The sequence below is a fragment of the Sorex fumeus genome, unplaced genomic scaffold (genome assembly GCF_029834395.1).
Source record: "Sorex fumeus unplaced genomic scaffold, SorFum_2.1 ptg000128l, whole genome shotgun sequence".
Classification (NCBI taxonomy): Eukaryota; Metazoa; Chordata; class Mammalia; order Eulipotyphla; family Soricidae; genus Sorex; species Sorex fumeus.
In genome coordinates, this window is record NW_026606185.1 from 10,092,699 (window position 1) to 10,110,030 (window position 17,332).

Sequence of the window (17,332 nt, forward strand, 5' to 3'; positions counted from 1 at the left end):
CCTTTTCCATTCTGTAGGCTGTCTTTGTATTTTGGTTACTGTTTCTTTTGAGGTGCAGAAGCTTCTTAGTTTAAGATAGTCTCATTTGTCTATCTCTGTTTTCACTTGCTCGGCCAGTGGCGTGACATCTTTGAAGATACCATTAGCTTCAATATCATGGAGAGTTTTGCCAACTTTGTCTTCAATAAACATTATGGATTCTGGTCTGATGTTGAGGTCATAAATCCATTTCGATCTTACTTTTGTGCATGGCGTTAGGCAGAGATCTGAGCCCACTTTTTTGCATGTAGCTGTCCAGTTTTGCCAGCACGGTTTATTAAAGAGGCTTTCCCTGCTCCATTTCACTTTTCTTGCCCCCTTATCAAAGATTAGATGATTATATGTTTGGGAGGAAATGTCAGTATATTCAACTCTGTTCCATTGGTCTGCAGCTCTGCCTTTGTTCCAGTACCATGCTGTTTTAATTATTACTGCCTTGTAGTAGAGTTTGAAATTAGGGAGGTTGATTCCTCTCATTTTCTTTTTCCCAAGAATTGCTTTAGCTATTTTTGGGGGCTTATTGTTCCATATAAATTTCAGGAGTGTTTGCTCCATTTCTTTGAAGAATATCATGGGTATCCTTATAGGGATTGCATTGAATTTGTACAGTGCTTTGGGGAGTATTGCCATTTTAACAATGTTGATTCTGCCCATCCATGAACAGGGGATATTTTTCCATTTCCTCATGTCAGCTTTTATTTCCTGAAGTAGCATTTTGTAGTTTTCTTTGTACAGGTCCTTTACTTCCTTAGTTAAGCTGATTCCTAGGTACTTGATTTTCTGGGGCACAATTGTGAATGGGATTGTTTTCTTCATGTCACTTTCTTCTCTTTCACTATTTGCGTATAGGAAAGCCATGGATTTTTGGGTATTGATTTTATAGCCTGCCACTTTACTATACAAGCCTATTGTTTCTAGGAGTTTCTTGGCAGAGGTTTTGGGGTTCTCTAAGTATAGTATCATATCATCTGCGAATAGTGAGAGCTTAATTTCTTCTTTCCCTATCTGGATGCCCTTAATATCTTTTTCTTGCCTAATCGCTATTGCAAGTACTTCCAGTACTATATTGAACAGTAGTGGAGAGAGTGGGCATCCTTGTCTCATCCCTGACCTTAGGGGGAAGGGTCTCAGTTTTTCCCCATTGAGGATGATGTTTGCTATAGGTTTGTGATAGTTTGCTTTAACTATATTGAGGAAAGTCCCCTCTATCCCCATTTTGGCAAGGGTTTTCATCATGAATGGGTGCTGGATCTTGTCAAATGCTTTCTCTGCATCTATTGATATGATCACATGATTTTTATCTTTTCTTTTGTTGATATGATGGATTATGTTGATTGATTTCCGAATGTTGAACCATCCTTGCATCCCTGGGATAAATCCCACTTGGTCATGATGTATGATCTTTTTGATGAATTGTTGAATTTTATTGGCTAGTATTTTGTTGAGAATCTTCGCATCCGTGTTCATCAGGGATATTGGCCTGTAGTTTTCTTTTCTTGTGGTGTCTTTGTTTCCTTTTGGTATTAGAGAGATATGGGCTTCATAGAATCTGTTTGGGAGTCATGCATATTCTATTGCAGTTTTCTGAAAGGAGGATGAAGAACCCAATGAAACTTTGCTCTCAATCCCAACACTCCAGGAAATATTTGGAACGTTTGTGATATTCTGCCAAGACATGGGCCACTCCTATATTTGGAAGGAGAGAGACTTTCCCTGTGCTTCTGTGAATGTATGAAGGATTAGTTTCCTTTTGATCACCACATAATGATCACTACAATTTGTGAGCAGTTGGAATCGCTTTTTATTTTTCATGAAATGACCCTGTAGGAAGATAATACATTCTCCAATCTTTGCTCTACTTGATGAGAAGGGTAATAGAACATGGACAGGGAGTGATCGAAATTTTGGAAGAAACAGAAACAGCTGTTTCTGAGGGATCACACAGATGTGGCCCAGAGACAGGCAGATACCAGATGCCTCATTTTGGAAAAGAGAGTACTGAAACACCAGTATGCAACAGTAGAGAGGTTCTAGAATATTCCAGGATATGCAGTTGATTTGTTATCTTGGATGGGCAGTCAGGGGACTTAAAACTAGAGATAGAGATTATTCATAAGTGGGAAGAAACATCCTATGATTATTGACTGCCCAGTTATTCATACTGAAACATGAGACTATTGTTACAGTTATGTATGTACATAATACCTATATGCACCGTTCTGAAATGAAGACTCTTCTTTATATTCATGCAGAACCCTCAAAGTGAAGTAGCACTGCAAATGTAAAGAATAATAATACTTTGTAAATCATGATTCCTTAATGAAAATCAGTGATTACCAGGTTGGGGAGAGAGCTAGATGCACATGTGGGAGACTTAAATCGGGTAAATTTGAACAAATTTCCTGGGGCTGAAATAAATTTTATTTCTTCCTCATGAGAGTATGCCTTTCCCAAAGACAGCTTGATATGCCAAAGGAAGTGCCTGTGGGCGTAGCTGTCTGTCTGTCTATCTGTTATTTGTCATGGGTAGGAAGGATGGGGAAGAAGCTCTGCCTCAGATGGCAAAAAGGCCAGGAGCTCTGTGAGATGATGATCTTGCACAACCCTTGTGTTCCCTCCCACTCTCCCCCTGCACAAATGTGATTACGCCTCTGCAGAGCATCTGAAATCAGGTTAGCGTCACTAAGCAGATCTGGGCAGTCAGAATTCAGAGTGGAGCAGGTGCTGGGCTTTAAAGTGGCTTGAGAATTAGGATAAGTTTATTTGTCACCATCTAGAACACTGTGCCCTGCCTGCTTGCCAGCCTGGCACATCATCCATGAAATCCTGGCTCCCTGTGGCCTTCCTCTTAAGCTATAAAGGACTTGGGGCGCTGGAATGTATCATTTATGCCAGGGCACTGCAATTTGTAACTGGCTGGATGTATCTGTCCATACCTGGACTTACAGCTAGTTGGAGCCTCCCCTGTTTTGTTCCCAGACCTTCCTCTGGGGTCTCACTTTAATCAACTCGAAAACAGGAGTAGTTACAAGCCTACACAGAGTGAATATTCAGAGAGCATTACCCATTACTCTCTACTGAGCCACACCCAAAACCAAGTAGGGTTTTATTATTTTACAGAAATGGCAATTTCTGTAATAATCACACTAAGAATATAAGAATAAAATTTGATGTTAACCAAAATCTCATTTAAGGAACAAGTTAGGTGCCCTGGACATAGCTCAATGGTAGTGCCCTTGCCTTCCCTGCTGGACGTCATGAGTTCAAACCTTGGCACTGCTCTACACTTCAAGGAGATCCAGGTTACTTGTAATCCCCAGCAACAACGTTAAGTGTGCAATGGTCAGTGCACCACGTCCATATATGCAATCCCCAACACTTGAAACAAAAACATAGTAGAAGGTAAAAATATAAATAGCTTCAAAAATAGAATTAGCATTTGATGAAACTCATTTTAGTTATTCTCTGTATGCATATGAATATATGAAAAATAATTTTAACATGTTTTTCTAAAAACAACTTATTGCATTAGAGGAAAATAGATGTAATTTTTAAATTATTGAATCACTGTGAGATATAGTTGAAAAGCTTTCATGATTTTCAGTCATACAATAATTGAACACCCATTCCTCCACCAGTTACATTTTCCACCACCAATGTCCCTGTCACCAATGTCACCAGTATCCTCCACTCCCCCACCCATCCCCACCCCCTGCCTATATGGAGGACAATTTCCTTCTTACTCTCTCTACTTTTGAGCATTATGATTTGCAATAAAGATATTGAGAGGCTATCAGGTTTGGTCCTTTGTCTACTTTCAGCACATATCTGTCATACCGAGTGATCCCTCCAACCATCATTGACTTAGTGATTCCTTCGCTATCCCAAATGCCTTCTGCCTCAGCTCTTGAAGTAGGCTTCCAACCACAGAGCCTACTTGGTCCTTGTCTCTACTGTCCTTGGGTGTTAGTCTCATATTATGTTATTTTATATTCCACAAATGAGTGCAGTCCTTCTATGTCTGTCCCTCTCTTTCTGACTCATTTCTCTTAGCATGATACTCTCCATGTCCATCCACTTATAAGCAAATTTCATGACTTCATCTTTCTTAATAACTGCATAGTATTCCATTGTATAGATGTACCAAAGTTTTTTTTTAAAGTTTTTATTAGTGAGACACCATGAGGTACAGTTGTAGACTTACAAATTTTTGTGCTTGGGTTTCAATTATATAACGATCAAATACCCATCCCTCCACCAGTGCCCATTTCCCACCACCATGGATCCCAGTATCCCTCCCACCCACTCACCCCCATTCCCCCCATCCCACCCTGCCTCTGTGGCAGGGCATTCCCTTTTCTTTTCTCTCTCTTATGTACCGAAGTTTCTTTAACCAGTCGTCTTTTCTCAGGCACTCAGGTTGTTTCCAGATTCTGGCTATTGTGAAGAGTGCTGCAATGAACATACAAGTGCAGATGTCCTTTCTACTGTGCTTTTTTGCACCCTTGGCATATATTCTGGAAGCGGTATTTCTGGGTGATATGGAATCTCAATTTCTAGTCTTTGAAGGAATTCTCACATTGTTTTCCAGAAAGGCTAGACCAGTCAGCATTCCCACCAACAATGAAAGAGAGTCACTTTGTGCCTATATCCATGCCAGCACTGGTTCTTCTTGTTCTTTTTTTGATGTGTGTCAGTCTCTGTGGTGTAAGATGATATCTTATTGTTGATTTGATTTTCATGTTAGTGATTAGTGATGTAGAGCATTTTTTATGTGCCTTTTGACCATTTGCATTTCTTTTGAGGACAATTTTGTTCATTTCTTTCCCCCATTTTTTTTATGGAGTTGGAGGTTTTTTTCTTGTGTAATTCTACTAATGTCTTGTATATCCTGGTTACTAACACCTTATCTGATGCTTATTGGGTAAATAATTTTTTCCATTCATTGGGCTCTTTCTGTATTTCGGTCACCTGGTCACTTTCTTTTGAGGTGCAGAAACTTTTAGTTTAATGTAGTCCCATTTGTTTATGTTTGTTTCTACTTCCTTGGACAGTGGTGTTTCATCCTTAAAGATGCCTTTAGCTTCAATGTCATGGAGGGTTCTGCCTACATTTTCCTCTATGTACCTTATGGATTCAGGTATGACATTGAGGTCTTTAATCCACTTTGATCTGACTTTTTTGCCTGGTGTTAGAGAGAGGTCTGAAATCATTTTATTTACTTATTTTTTGCAAGTAGCTGTCCAGTCTTCCCAATACCATTTGTTGAAGAGGCTTTCCTTGCTCCACTTCACAGTTCTTGCTCCTTTATCAAAAATTAAAGATAAAGGTAAAGGTAAAGGTCCTCCCGTTGTTCTTCGATTTGCTCGAGCAGGCCCAGTAACGTCTCCATTGGAGACTTTGTTGTTACTGTGTTTGGCATATTGAATACGTCACGGGGAGCTTGCCAGGCTCTGCCGTGCAGGCGAGATACTCTCGTAGCTTGCCGGGCTCTCCAAGAGTGGCGGAGGAATTGAACTCTGGTCGGCCATGTTGGCCGCTTGTAAGGCAAACGCCCTACCGCTGTGCTATTGCTCCAGCCCAAGTGATCATATATTTGAGTCTGTGATAGAATATTCAACTCTGTTCCATTGGTCTGCAGGTCTGTTTTTAGCCCAATACTATGCTGTTTTCATTACTGCTGCTTTGTAGTACATTTTGAGGGAGGGGAAGGTGATGCCACCCATCTTCTTTTTTCCCAAAGATTACTTTAGCTATCTGTAGGGTTTCATTGTTCCATATGAATTTCAGGAGTTTTGTGTATTTCTTTGAAGAATGTCATGGATATCCTTATAGGGACCACACTGAATCTGTACAATGCTTTGGGGAGTATAGCCATTTTGACCATGTTGATCCTCCTGATCCAAGAGCAGGGGATGTGTATCTATTTCTTGGTGTTCTCTTTTATTTCTTAAAGCAGTGCTTTGTAGTTGTGTGTGTGTGTGTGTGTGTGTGTGTGTGTAGGTCCTCCCCTCTTTAGTTAAGCTGATTCTGAGGCACTTGATTTTGTGAGGTACTAATGTGAATGGAATTGTTTTTTCAATATCTCTTTTCTCTCTTTCATTATTGTATATGGGAAAGCCATGGACTTTTGAGTGTTGGTTTTGTAGCCTGTCACTTTACTATACAAAACTATTGTTTCTAGGAGCTTTTTTGTAGAGTCTTTAGGATTTTTTAAGTATAGTATCATGTCATTCACAAATACCAATAGCTTGACCTCTTCCTTTCCTATCTGGATGCCCTTGATAGGAAAATAGATGTAATTTAAAGAATTACTGAACAAATATGTTATTCTTAAGATACTCAGTAATTTAGGAAAATAAATTACAAGCAACAATAAGACAGTAAATCATCCCATGGTCCTTCAAAGTCACCTAACATTATTAATGACAGAGACAATGTCGTCTCTTTCTATCCTTGGGCACAGGTTAACTTTGGTCCTTCTTTTCCAGTCAGCAAATCTATTTCTCTCAATCTAGCATACTTTCACCAGAGACTCAATATGCATTCATAAAATGTCATTATCTAATTATCCAGGGATTTTAAAAAACATTCAGCACTTGCAAATTATGTCTGAAGACCAGAGGCTAATAACCACTGCGATAGGGCTGTAGGTCTGTGGACCAATGACTGAAAAGCATTGACTTAACATAGACTCATTGAGTTCCAGGTACAAGGAAGGCCCTGGGCTTGATCTGGGTTGGCGGTGGTATGTGGAGGTATTATTAAGTGACTAAAAGCTAGAAATTTTATAAAAGGTTTACTCTTACTCTGCAGGTGGTAGCTACACTGGGTACAACTTCCTGCTGCTCATTTGACAATCTCCTAGAAGTGGGCCCTCTCTGTAAGTACCTGACTTGGAACATTTTTGGGAAGATATTCTCATAATAAAAGGAATTTAGCAGACTTTCCTATCTGTTCTCTCCTCCTCGAATATATTAACTATAATTAAACATATAATTACATTGTGATAAAATATGTTAACACAGCATTATGTTTTATTGTTGTATTTGTAATAACACAAACACAATTCACTTGTACCCCACAAACTCAGAATTTGGCCCACAGAGCTGAGCTGCTCATACTAGTCATAAGGAAAAGAATGTTCCCCCTAAAAGAGCAGTGATATAAAATTGCAGGACCAGTTTGGTTCATTGGAAAGAGATTCATTTTTTGTTTTGTTTTGTTTTGTTTTTCTTTTCTTGTTTTTGGACCCACCTGGTTGTGCTCAGGGCTAACTCCTAACTATGAATTCAGGGATCCCCCCTGGTGGACTCAGGGGTCTTGGGGATCCAGCCCAGGTTGGCCATGTACAAGACAAGTTCCCTATCCACTGTACTATCATTTCAGTCCCAAGAACAAATTCTTACCACAAGTTCTTCCCTGGAGATCATGCAGATGCAGTTCATGAGAACCATCAATGTTAGAAGTAAATCTCTAGTGTCTTTTTTTAATTTAGCCCTTTTAAATCACTAAAAACCTAAGACACCTTACTTGAAGAGGTGAAACAAACCAATGCCCCCTTAAATAGGGCGTTAGGCTAGAAATGTAGCTCAGCCTTGCCTATGTGAGGTCTGAGGTTTGATCCACCACACCATAAAAAGTGGGGGTGCTTCTCCAAAGAAGAGTATTATTTTCTGTGGGGGCTACTTCATTTTCTCTTTCACTTGTCATGGAACTTAGGTTTCCTATCAGAAAACAGGATTCAGAGACAAAGGTGGCAAGTGTCATGAGAGGGCTGGCTAGACCCCTAGACTGTGGCTTTATGGCTTTTGCCACGTCTCATGGTCACTGCTCAGCCTTGGCTCACTGCCACATCTCCTCTCCTGAGCACTTTCTCACCTTTCCGAAGGTTGGGCTTGGCTGGGGTCACAGCAGTTGTGCTGGAGCTCCCTGTTTAAAGTCATGTGTTCTCATCCTGAGCTTCTTTTCCCCAGCTGGAGAGTGGGAAGGGCAGCAGCATTGGGGACTGAGATATTATTTCTGCAGTGCAATTCCTTAGATTCCTGAAAACATTTTCCAGCTGGAACCATGTAGCCCCCTTGTGGCCCCCAGGATATTACAAGGGGACCAAAGGTAAAAATTCCAAAAATGGGAGAGCATGGCATGTAACTAGGATGCCAATTAGTAGGACAGGAGCCCATAGGAAGGTAACACAGTCAGAAGGGATCCATGATGAGAAAAAGGTTGTGAAACACTTCTTTGGAGGATTAGAAATGGCAGGAAAAATACAAAGCAAAAAGCACATCATGTAGTTTTCAGAAACAGAGTTGGAATTAGCGGGTACCATGCTGAAGGAAGTCAGACAGAAAGACAGATGGATAGATGCAGGTTAATCTCACTCATATGTGAGACCTAATGATACACAGCAAGGTGGAAACAGGGGCTCAAAAGCAACTCAATTGAAGAACTAATTAATCCACACAATTAAGTCAGGGTGGAAGGGTGGAGGGGTGTGTTGGATCAGAGGGGCAATGCAGTCTTTGGGAAAAGGAGATAGGTGTACTGGTGATGGGTGTATTGTTAGAATGCTATTCATGGGAAACAACCTAGAACAGCCTTGTAAATCACAGAAGTTCAATCAATAAAAAATTAATAATAAGAAGAGAGTCCATCATTGTGGAGGATGAAGGAAGGCAAGCCATGGTGCCAAGAAGCTGGATATAGACTTGCTCATTTGCACAGGTGTTTGCTCCACCATCTCTGCCCTCTATGCAATTGACTATAAAAACAACTGACTAAAGGTGATTGTGTCTGACAGGAAGAAGGCACCAGCTGACCAGTTCAGGACTGTGGCCACTGTGTTGGCTTCTGATCAGCAGGCCAACAGCTTGGCATCCCCTCTGACTCAGATGTCAGACTGGGAACTGGCTGTCCCAGACAGTGGACGGTTGACTTAATCCCCAGACTGCTGGATTTAGAGACCGAGGTCTGCTGCAGGTCAGAAGCCACACGTCCTGGTCCCAAGAGCCAGGGCTGACCTCTTGCTAGGCCAGGGACGTGACAGCCAGAGGGTGGCATCTTGAATTGATGACCTCGAAGGAGAACTCAGCTGTCCCGTTACTCTGCAGCTCCCTCTACCCCAAGACCTAGGGACTCCAGCCAGAGCTAGGTGTGTGTTCTGTTTGGTGACAAACACGAAAGTTCAGGTTTGACTGAGTAAATCACTGTGAACAAATGCCAAAACCATCCCAATGTTTACTACCAATGGCATATAACAATATCTTATATTAATAATGTATAACAATAAGGTGCAGGTGTTTACTGGAGTTTACTTTTTATAACCATATATATATTACTCTTGGCACTGTAATAATTATGGGTAGGGCCTTCACAATTAGGAAAGCACCTTTTGATGACTATTTTCCCTCCTATATTACTCCATTTGTTTATGGTTCTTCCACTTTAAACAGGACTGTTCTGAGAGCCTGGCAAATCTTGTTTATGATAATTAGAATACTCATAGTGGATCTTGTTTATGATGATCAGAATAAACATAGTGATCTTGTTTATGATTATTATAATAAGCATTTTTTTCTTTTTTATTTATTTATTTATTGAGTCACCGTGGGAAAGGTTACAAAGCTTTCAGGTTTAGGTCTCAGTCATGCAAATATCAAACACATTTCCCTTTACCAATACTTATTTTTTACCATGAAGAACCCCAATAAAACCCCACCCCCCACCCCTCCCAGTCCCTGTGGGGCAGATGAATTCTAGTTAACTCTATCTGCTTTGATTAGATTCATTGTTTCAATAAAAGATTCACCACTATTATTTAGAGTTTACCCCCCCCCCCAAATCAGACATGCTGAAAAAGCATTGTGAAGTGATTTGCTTTCTACGGCTGGGTTCAAGAATTAAATGTTGGTTTTGGATTTCTACTATTTTACTTATTGACCCTGGAAGTATTTCTACTGAAAGTCAGATAGTTAAGAAATTGGTTTCTGTGCTCTGGAGTTGTGGCTGTGCTGGAGAGCCGCTAGTGGGGGGCAACTGGTGGCCTCAGTAGGGCGTGAAGGGCGGACCGAAACGCCGCCCTTTCCATGAGGTTTTAGTCGCCCCCACTCCCCCGGCTCATACCTGCTGTCCACAAGGCTCCCATGCGGCCGCCATCTTTCTTTCCAGAGAGGAGAAGGCGACTGGGGCAACACCTTTTCCCCTCCGGACAGACATGATGGCCTGGATTAATGCATAGTCCGTTCAGTTTTCTGCTCCAAGTAATAAGCATTTTTTAATTCAGAGAAGAAATTTGCCATGACTTAAGAAGGTGTATCAGGAGATGGTTTTTCCAAATTGCTGCTTTAGGTAAAACATTTTCTACTTAGTTTTTCCTAAAACAGTTCATCAAGGATACTATTTTAGTGGGTCTTCTTGGACTGAGAAGAAGTAAGTCTTCTTCAAGACTGAAATTCTTGTAAATTCCTGGAAGGTTTTACTGAGAAGTGGATGACACCAAGAAAGCACATAGCTCGAGGCATGCAGGTGGAGGTGGGGATGTAGGAGCAACTGGAGAGAACCTTGAAGGCATAGAAGGGGTATAGGGAACTGCCCAGTAGGAACAGGATGGGGAGAGGTGCACACATCGGGGTTCCAGGGTGTGATTGCTACCATCCTGTACCCCTGTAGGAGCTCGCCTTTGCCCCTGATGTGCCAAAAGCTCCAGGCGAAGGTGTGTTTGCCTCAGTGTTGGGTATACTTCCTCAGGGAGAACACAAGTCCTGAGCTCAGGTCGCAGACCTGGGCATCTGCTGACTCCCTGAGACCTCATCAATATTCTGAGGGGTTCGATGGCAGTTCTCAGTGCTGAGAACGCACACTAGAGATGGATATAGGGCTGTATTCACAGCTCTTAGCTCCTGTGGAAAGAAGACATACGCCAAAGCCATTCTTTATATTTGTCTACATATTCTTTTTGTGGGAGTTTTGTCTCCCCAAACAGTTTGTAGTGATATAGCGTCTCTAACACTGCACAGGCTTATGATAGCAATTCCAAGTGCAGAGGTTCTCAAACATGTACATTCATTAATCTAACAGAGGGATTCAGAGAAAAGCACAAGTGTCTGCAGTTACAGCTTTTAGGGGGATAGGCCTGGAAACTTGGAGCTTCCATATCCTGACTCCTGACTGGTCAGCCTGTCCCACCTCCCCACCTGGAAGGAAGAACCCTGAGGCTGAGCTCTCTGTGCTTACAGATCTTGGACTGTGGATTTATGACTAAGTGCTCGTAGCCAAGGCAGGTGATCACATTGATTTCTCTCTAACTCCGTGCTAGTCATGCTTGGCATATTATGAGCATTTCCCAATTTATCCCTCAAGTTACAGGTACTATTTTTGTCTCTTATCCTGTGAGGATAAGGAAATTAGAGGAGGTAAATGAGGCCATGTGTCTACTGACAGTGAGAGGCAGGAGTTGAGCCAGATATAACCAAAGTGAGGGAGTATACTCTTTATTTATTTACCAATATTACGAATCATACTGACCAACTTTTCTTCTACCCGCCCCCCCACCCCACACCATTTCTCCCACCACTCACCTTCCTGCCCTCAGGTAACCTCAGTTATGTTGTGAATGCCAACAGGCATATTTTTTTTGTCTGTATATCAATTTTGTATTCATAGATGCGATAATCCAATAAATAACTTTTTCCTTTCTGATTTATTTTGTTTTACATAATCCCCTTGAGTTCCTCACATTTTCCTGAAAATTACAAAACTTTGTTTTGTTTTTTTTTCCGGCCACACCCAGTGGTGCTCTGGGGTTACTCCTGATTGTGCTAGGGTTAGAAGCCCGGGCCCCACATGCAAAGTACACAGTCAGCTCACTGAGTTATGTCCCTAACCACGTGATAGAATTTTACCTTTTTTATAGTTTTATATCTTTTTCTATATATCTTTTTATGGGCTGGAGTGATAGCACAGTGGCAGGGCATTTGCCTTGCGCGCAGCCAGCCCAGCTGTGTCTGGTTTGATTCTTCCGCTCCTCTTGGAGAGCCCGGAAAGCTACTGAGGGTATCTTGCCTGCACATATGACAAACACAGTAACAATAAGTCTCAAAATGGAGTCATTACTGGGCAATCTGAAGCAAATGATGAGCAACAGGAGGACAGTGTTTGTTGTTTCTGTTGTTTTTTATATTATATCTTTTATAATAACCCATTGATACATACAGCACACTTTCCAAAACTTTTATTGTAACGTAAGCAACAATAAAATGGTTACAGCAGTATTACCATTCTAAGTTATGATATAGAGTTATTGCAAACTACCAAAGTGGCCATAATATTTCACCATTGTCTTTTTTTAACATTTGATTATTTTCTTTTTCTATGAATAACCATGAAATAATTATAAAATTGTTCATGACTGAGTTTCAGTCATACAATGTTTCAACACCCATCCTTTCACCAGAACACATTACCCGCCAACCGCAAGTGTCCTCAGGTTCCTTCCCACTCACCACCAGCCTGCCTCTATAGCAGATACTGTAACTTACAATACTGTTACTAAAGAATTATCAAGCATATCATGTTAGCTCTTTTCAGCATTTAGCTCTTTTCCAGAGTGGTCATTTCCAACTCTTATTGTCATAGTGGTCCCTTCTCTGTCCTAACTGTACTCTCCAGCCTACCCCCACCCCCTATGTGACAAGAGTTTTTCTATCTTGAGGTAAATGCCAAGAAGTGGAATTACTGGATTATACTGGTTCAATTCCTAGTTGAGAAGTGTCCATATTGTTTTCCAAAAATGCAGAGCCAATTGACATTCCCACCAATAGTGAATGAGAATGTCTTTACCTCCACATCCACATCAGTTGTTTTTGTTCTTTGTGATGAATGCCAGTCTCACCAGTGAGATGATATCTTATTGTTGTTTTAATTTTCACTCACTGACAATAAATGATGCAGAATTCCCTTCCACCCCCATATTCCTGTATGTCTTCTTTGAGTAAGTTTCTGTTAATCTCCCCCTACATTTTTATTTAGGTAATATATATAGATATATCTATATATATATCTATATATACATATATATATATGTAGGATCACTGCTGTTTTTTAGCCACTGATTAAGGTGATTGAATTGGGCATGAACTCCACATTACTTTTTTAAAAATTTTATAAGTTAGTTCACAACGTGTGATTACATTCAATATCAAACACCAATCCCACCACCATTATACCTTCCCACCACCAAATTCAGGATGTTTCCATCCCAAACCCCAATCCCTGTCCCAAAACACAACCGAAATAATATATTTTGTATTGTCTGTTATGAAGAAATGCTGAACATGCTTACAAAAATGTTCATATAGAAAACAGTGTGAAGATTGTTCTATTTTGGCAGGAGCCATTAAGGCATTCTATATGATAATTACCATACCACGTTTGATGGGTGTTCAGATAGTAGGCAACAAATCATAGAAGGAAATATATATTATATGCATATATACATAATTTCAGATATATATACCAAAGCTCACATCACCCACATTTTAACAACATGTTAGTGATATCTTTTAGGTTGTTGTTTCTCACTTGTAAAGTTCTGTCAATGCTTTACATATGTTGGAGGACAACCTTTGTCAAATGAATGGTGGGAAAATGCTTCCTACATCTATGTTATCTTTTTATTGTTCATCATTTCTTTTGAGGTATAGAAGCTTTTTAGTTTAATGTAGTCTCATTTTTTCTTTTCATTTTCTTTTGAATTTTAAGCACTACTGTTTATAAAAGTATTATTGGCATGGTTTCATATATAAACATTCAAGTACCACACCCTCCACCAGAGTGTCTATTTCCCTCCACCTTCATCCCGGTATGCATCTTCCCCACCCTTTTAAACTGTCCTGTGGTAAACTTCGTAGTGGAAACCAGTTCTCACTTTCCTTTTCCTTTGTCCACCTGTCATTCCCCTACCATGTTTTTTTTTTCCCCCAAAATAGCAAAGACCTGAGAGATCATTCTATTTCTATCCCTCTTCTGGCTAACCTCAATATGTCTGCTATGCTCAGATCTTCTAATTGTTCCTTTAGGGTCATTGTTTCCTTAAGTTTCTTTTCCCCAGATGATCTGTCTAGCAGTAAAAGAAGAGTATTAAAGTCTACTATTAATCATGTTACTGTTAGTGTCTTTCTTCCTGTGAGTTACCAGTTGTTTTAAATACTTTTATGGACCTTCATATGTTTAGGAGTGTGAGTTCTTATTGTATTTATCCTTGGAAATGATCCTCCCTGTTTTTTTAAATTTGAAGTAGTCCACGTTGTCTGATTTAATTATGGCCACTCTAGCGTCTCTGGGCTGGAGTGATAGCACAGCGGTAGAGCATTTGCCTTGCGTGCAGCCAGCCCGGCCAAGCTGGGTTCAATTCCTCCACCCCTCTCAGAGAGCCCGGGAAGCTACCGAGAATATCTCACCCACACGGCAAAGCCTGGCAAGCTACCTGTGATGTATTCAATATGCCAAACACAGTAACAACAAGTCTCAAAATGGAGACGTTACTAGGCCAGCTCGAGCAAATCAATGAACAATGGGAGCCTCTCTGAAGGAATTGTCAGCCTATAGAATTATTTTCTAGTCTCCTTTCTATCTGAGTCCATGCTTACCGTGACTGTTCAGGTGTGTCTCTTCTTGACAGCAGAATGATGGATTCAGGCTTCTGATCCAGACTGACACTCTGTTTTTGACTAGTAAGTTGTTTATTGACTTTGAGCTATTATATTGAGATTAAAGAATTTATTGCATCATTTTGTAAATGTAATTTTGTAAATTAATTTTGTAATTAATTTTGTAAATCATTGTGAAATTTGTCTTGACTTTTAAAGAAGTTCCTCTGAGTGTTGAAAGTAGATAAAGGGATATACATGATAACCTTTCATTATCTGTATTGCAAACCATAAGTCCCTCCCAAAAAATAAAGAGGAGAGAAAGAGGAGAGAGAGAAGGAGGAAGAGAGAGAGAGAGAGAGAGAGAGAGAGAGAGAAGAGTCTGCCATAGAGGCAGGTGGAGGGAGGCAAGGGAAACTGGGGACATTGGTTGTAGGAAATGTACACTAGTGAAAGGATGGGTCTTGAACATCATATGACTGAACACAATCGTGTACAACTTTGTAACAGGTATATCACTTATTCAGTTAAAAAATTTTTTAATTAAAAAAATAAAGACGTTCCTTCGGGACCAGATAGATAATATAGGTAAGGCTCTTCCCTTCCACATGCACACCTGGGTCAGATCCCTGGAATCCCATATAATCTCCTGAGCACTGTCAGGAGTGATTCCTGAGTCCAGAGCCAAGAGTAATTCCTGATCATCACCATTGTGTCCCCAAAGTCATAAAAAAAACCAATAAACTTCTTTAATTCTTCCTTTAAAACTAGTTTTTAGGTTGTGAATTTCCTAAACTATTGCTTGTCCAAGAAATTTTGTATCATTGTTCCATATTGGGGTGACAATCTTTTTTAAAAATTTTTTTATTTTATAAAGTAGTTCACAATATTTGATTACATTTAATATTCAAACACCAATCCCACCACCATTATACCTTCCCACCACCATATTTTGTGTTTCCATCCCAAACCCCAATCCCTGCCCCAAAGCAGAACTGAAATCATATATTTCCCTCTAAGGTTAGTTGCCTCCTACAACTAGTTGAATCCCATCAAATGTGGTGCAGCCCTCTTGGAGTAGGGGTAGCATGTGTCCTATTAAGTATTGTGTGGTCGCAAATGTGGCTGTGCAGTCTAGGAAAATTCACTTGTGGGTGAAATTCGGCCCGAGCAAGTGGAGAATGGCTGTGAGTATGGCAATGGTTGAGTTCTGGAGGTTTCTGGTTGCTGGGGTTGGGTCGCTGGGGGTGGGGCAGGTTCCCCCCACCCCCTCCCCCCCGGGCGCCTGAGTGAAACAGCCTGGTGTGGGGTCTGGTGGCATGGTTATGGTGTCATATTATGCTCCCTTCCGGGAGAGATGGACATGCAAACTGGATGGTTGCTGATGATGAGATTATCTGGCACCAGCCAGGGGTAGCTTATGGGTATGACTGCTGAGTTGCTGGAGACAGGGAGATACGGGCAGGGGATCTCCAGTTCCGGTCCCATTGAACCCAGAGTTCTCAGTCACAAAGTCATGCATGGAGTGATAATCTTGTTGGATAAAGTATTCTTGGTAAGATGTTCCCTTCATTCAGCTTCTTTACTGGATCTCCCCATTAATTTCTGGCCTATAGAGTATTATTTAATAATCTGTTGCTAAACCTTATGGATTTCCTTTGAAAGTGAGTTCTTTTTGTTTGTTTTGGGGCCACACTGGAGGTGCTCAGGGCTCATTGCTGATTGTGCACTCAGGATTCATTTAAATTTTATTATTTTTTCAATTTTTAAGAATTTTTTTATTGAATCACTGTGAGATAGACCCTACAAAGCTGCTCATGATTAGGTTTCAGTCATACAGTGTTTTGACATCCATCCCTCCACCAGTGTAATTTCCCAGTACCAGTGTCCCCAGTTGCCCTTCCATCAGCCCCCCCACCCCACCCCTATGGCAGGCACTTCTCTCTCTCTCTCTCTCTCTCTCTCTCTTTCTCTCTCTTGCACTGTGGTTTGCAATATAGATACGGAAAGGTTGTTGTATATATTCCTTTACCTACTTTTAATACTCAGTTCTTGTCCAGCATGATCATTTCCAGCTATTATTGTCATTCCAGTCCCTTCTCTATCTTAATTACCCTCTGCTCCCCACACACTTGGCAGTATATTCCAACCACTGACCTGTTTTCATGGCCCCTGTTTTCTCTGGCCTTAGTTATTAGTCTCATACTATTTTTTGTTTCCCACAAATGAATGTGGTCATTCTGTCTGTTCCTCTCCAACTCATTTCACTCAGCATGATACTCTCCATGTCCATTCATTTATAAGAAGATTTCATTATTTCATTCTTTCTAACAGCTGCCTAGTATTCCATTTTGTAGATATACCATGGTTTCTTTATCCATTTGTCTGTTCTTGGGCACTCAAATTGTTCCCAGATTCTGGCTATTGTGAATAGTGCTGCAGTGAACATAGAAGTGCAGATGTGTTTCTGCTGTGTGTTTTTGGACCCCCAGGGTATATTCCCAGAAGTGATATTTCTGGGTCAAATGGCAAATGGGAACTCAAACGCTGGGCCACTTGGTATTCCCACCAACAATGAATTAGAGTCACTTTCTCCCCTCATCTGAGCCAGCACTGTCATTCTTATTCTTTTGGATGTGTTCTATCTG

The 17,332-nt window shown here is 40.7% G+C and overlaps 1 protein-coding gene across 3 annotated transcripts in view; it reads left to right on the top strand.

Moving 5' to 3' along the window:
• Nucleotides 1–17,332, top strand: part of DDC (dopa decarboxylase) — a 100,420-nt gene that overhangs the window by 46,861 nt on the left and 36,227 nt on the right. For all 3 annotated transcript variants that reach the window (XM_056137965.1, XM_056137968.1, XM_056137967.1), the window contains exon 7: nucleotides 6,856–6,922. In XM_056137965.1, coding sequence (XP_055993940.1) covers nucleotides 6,856–6,922 — 67 coding nt within the window. The remainder of the gene's footprint in view (nucleotides 1–6,855; nucleotides 6,923–17,332) is intronic.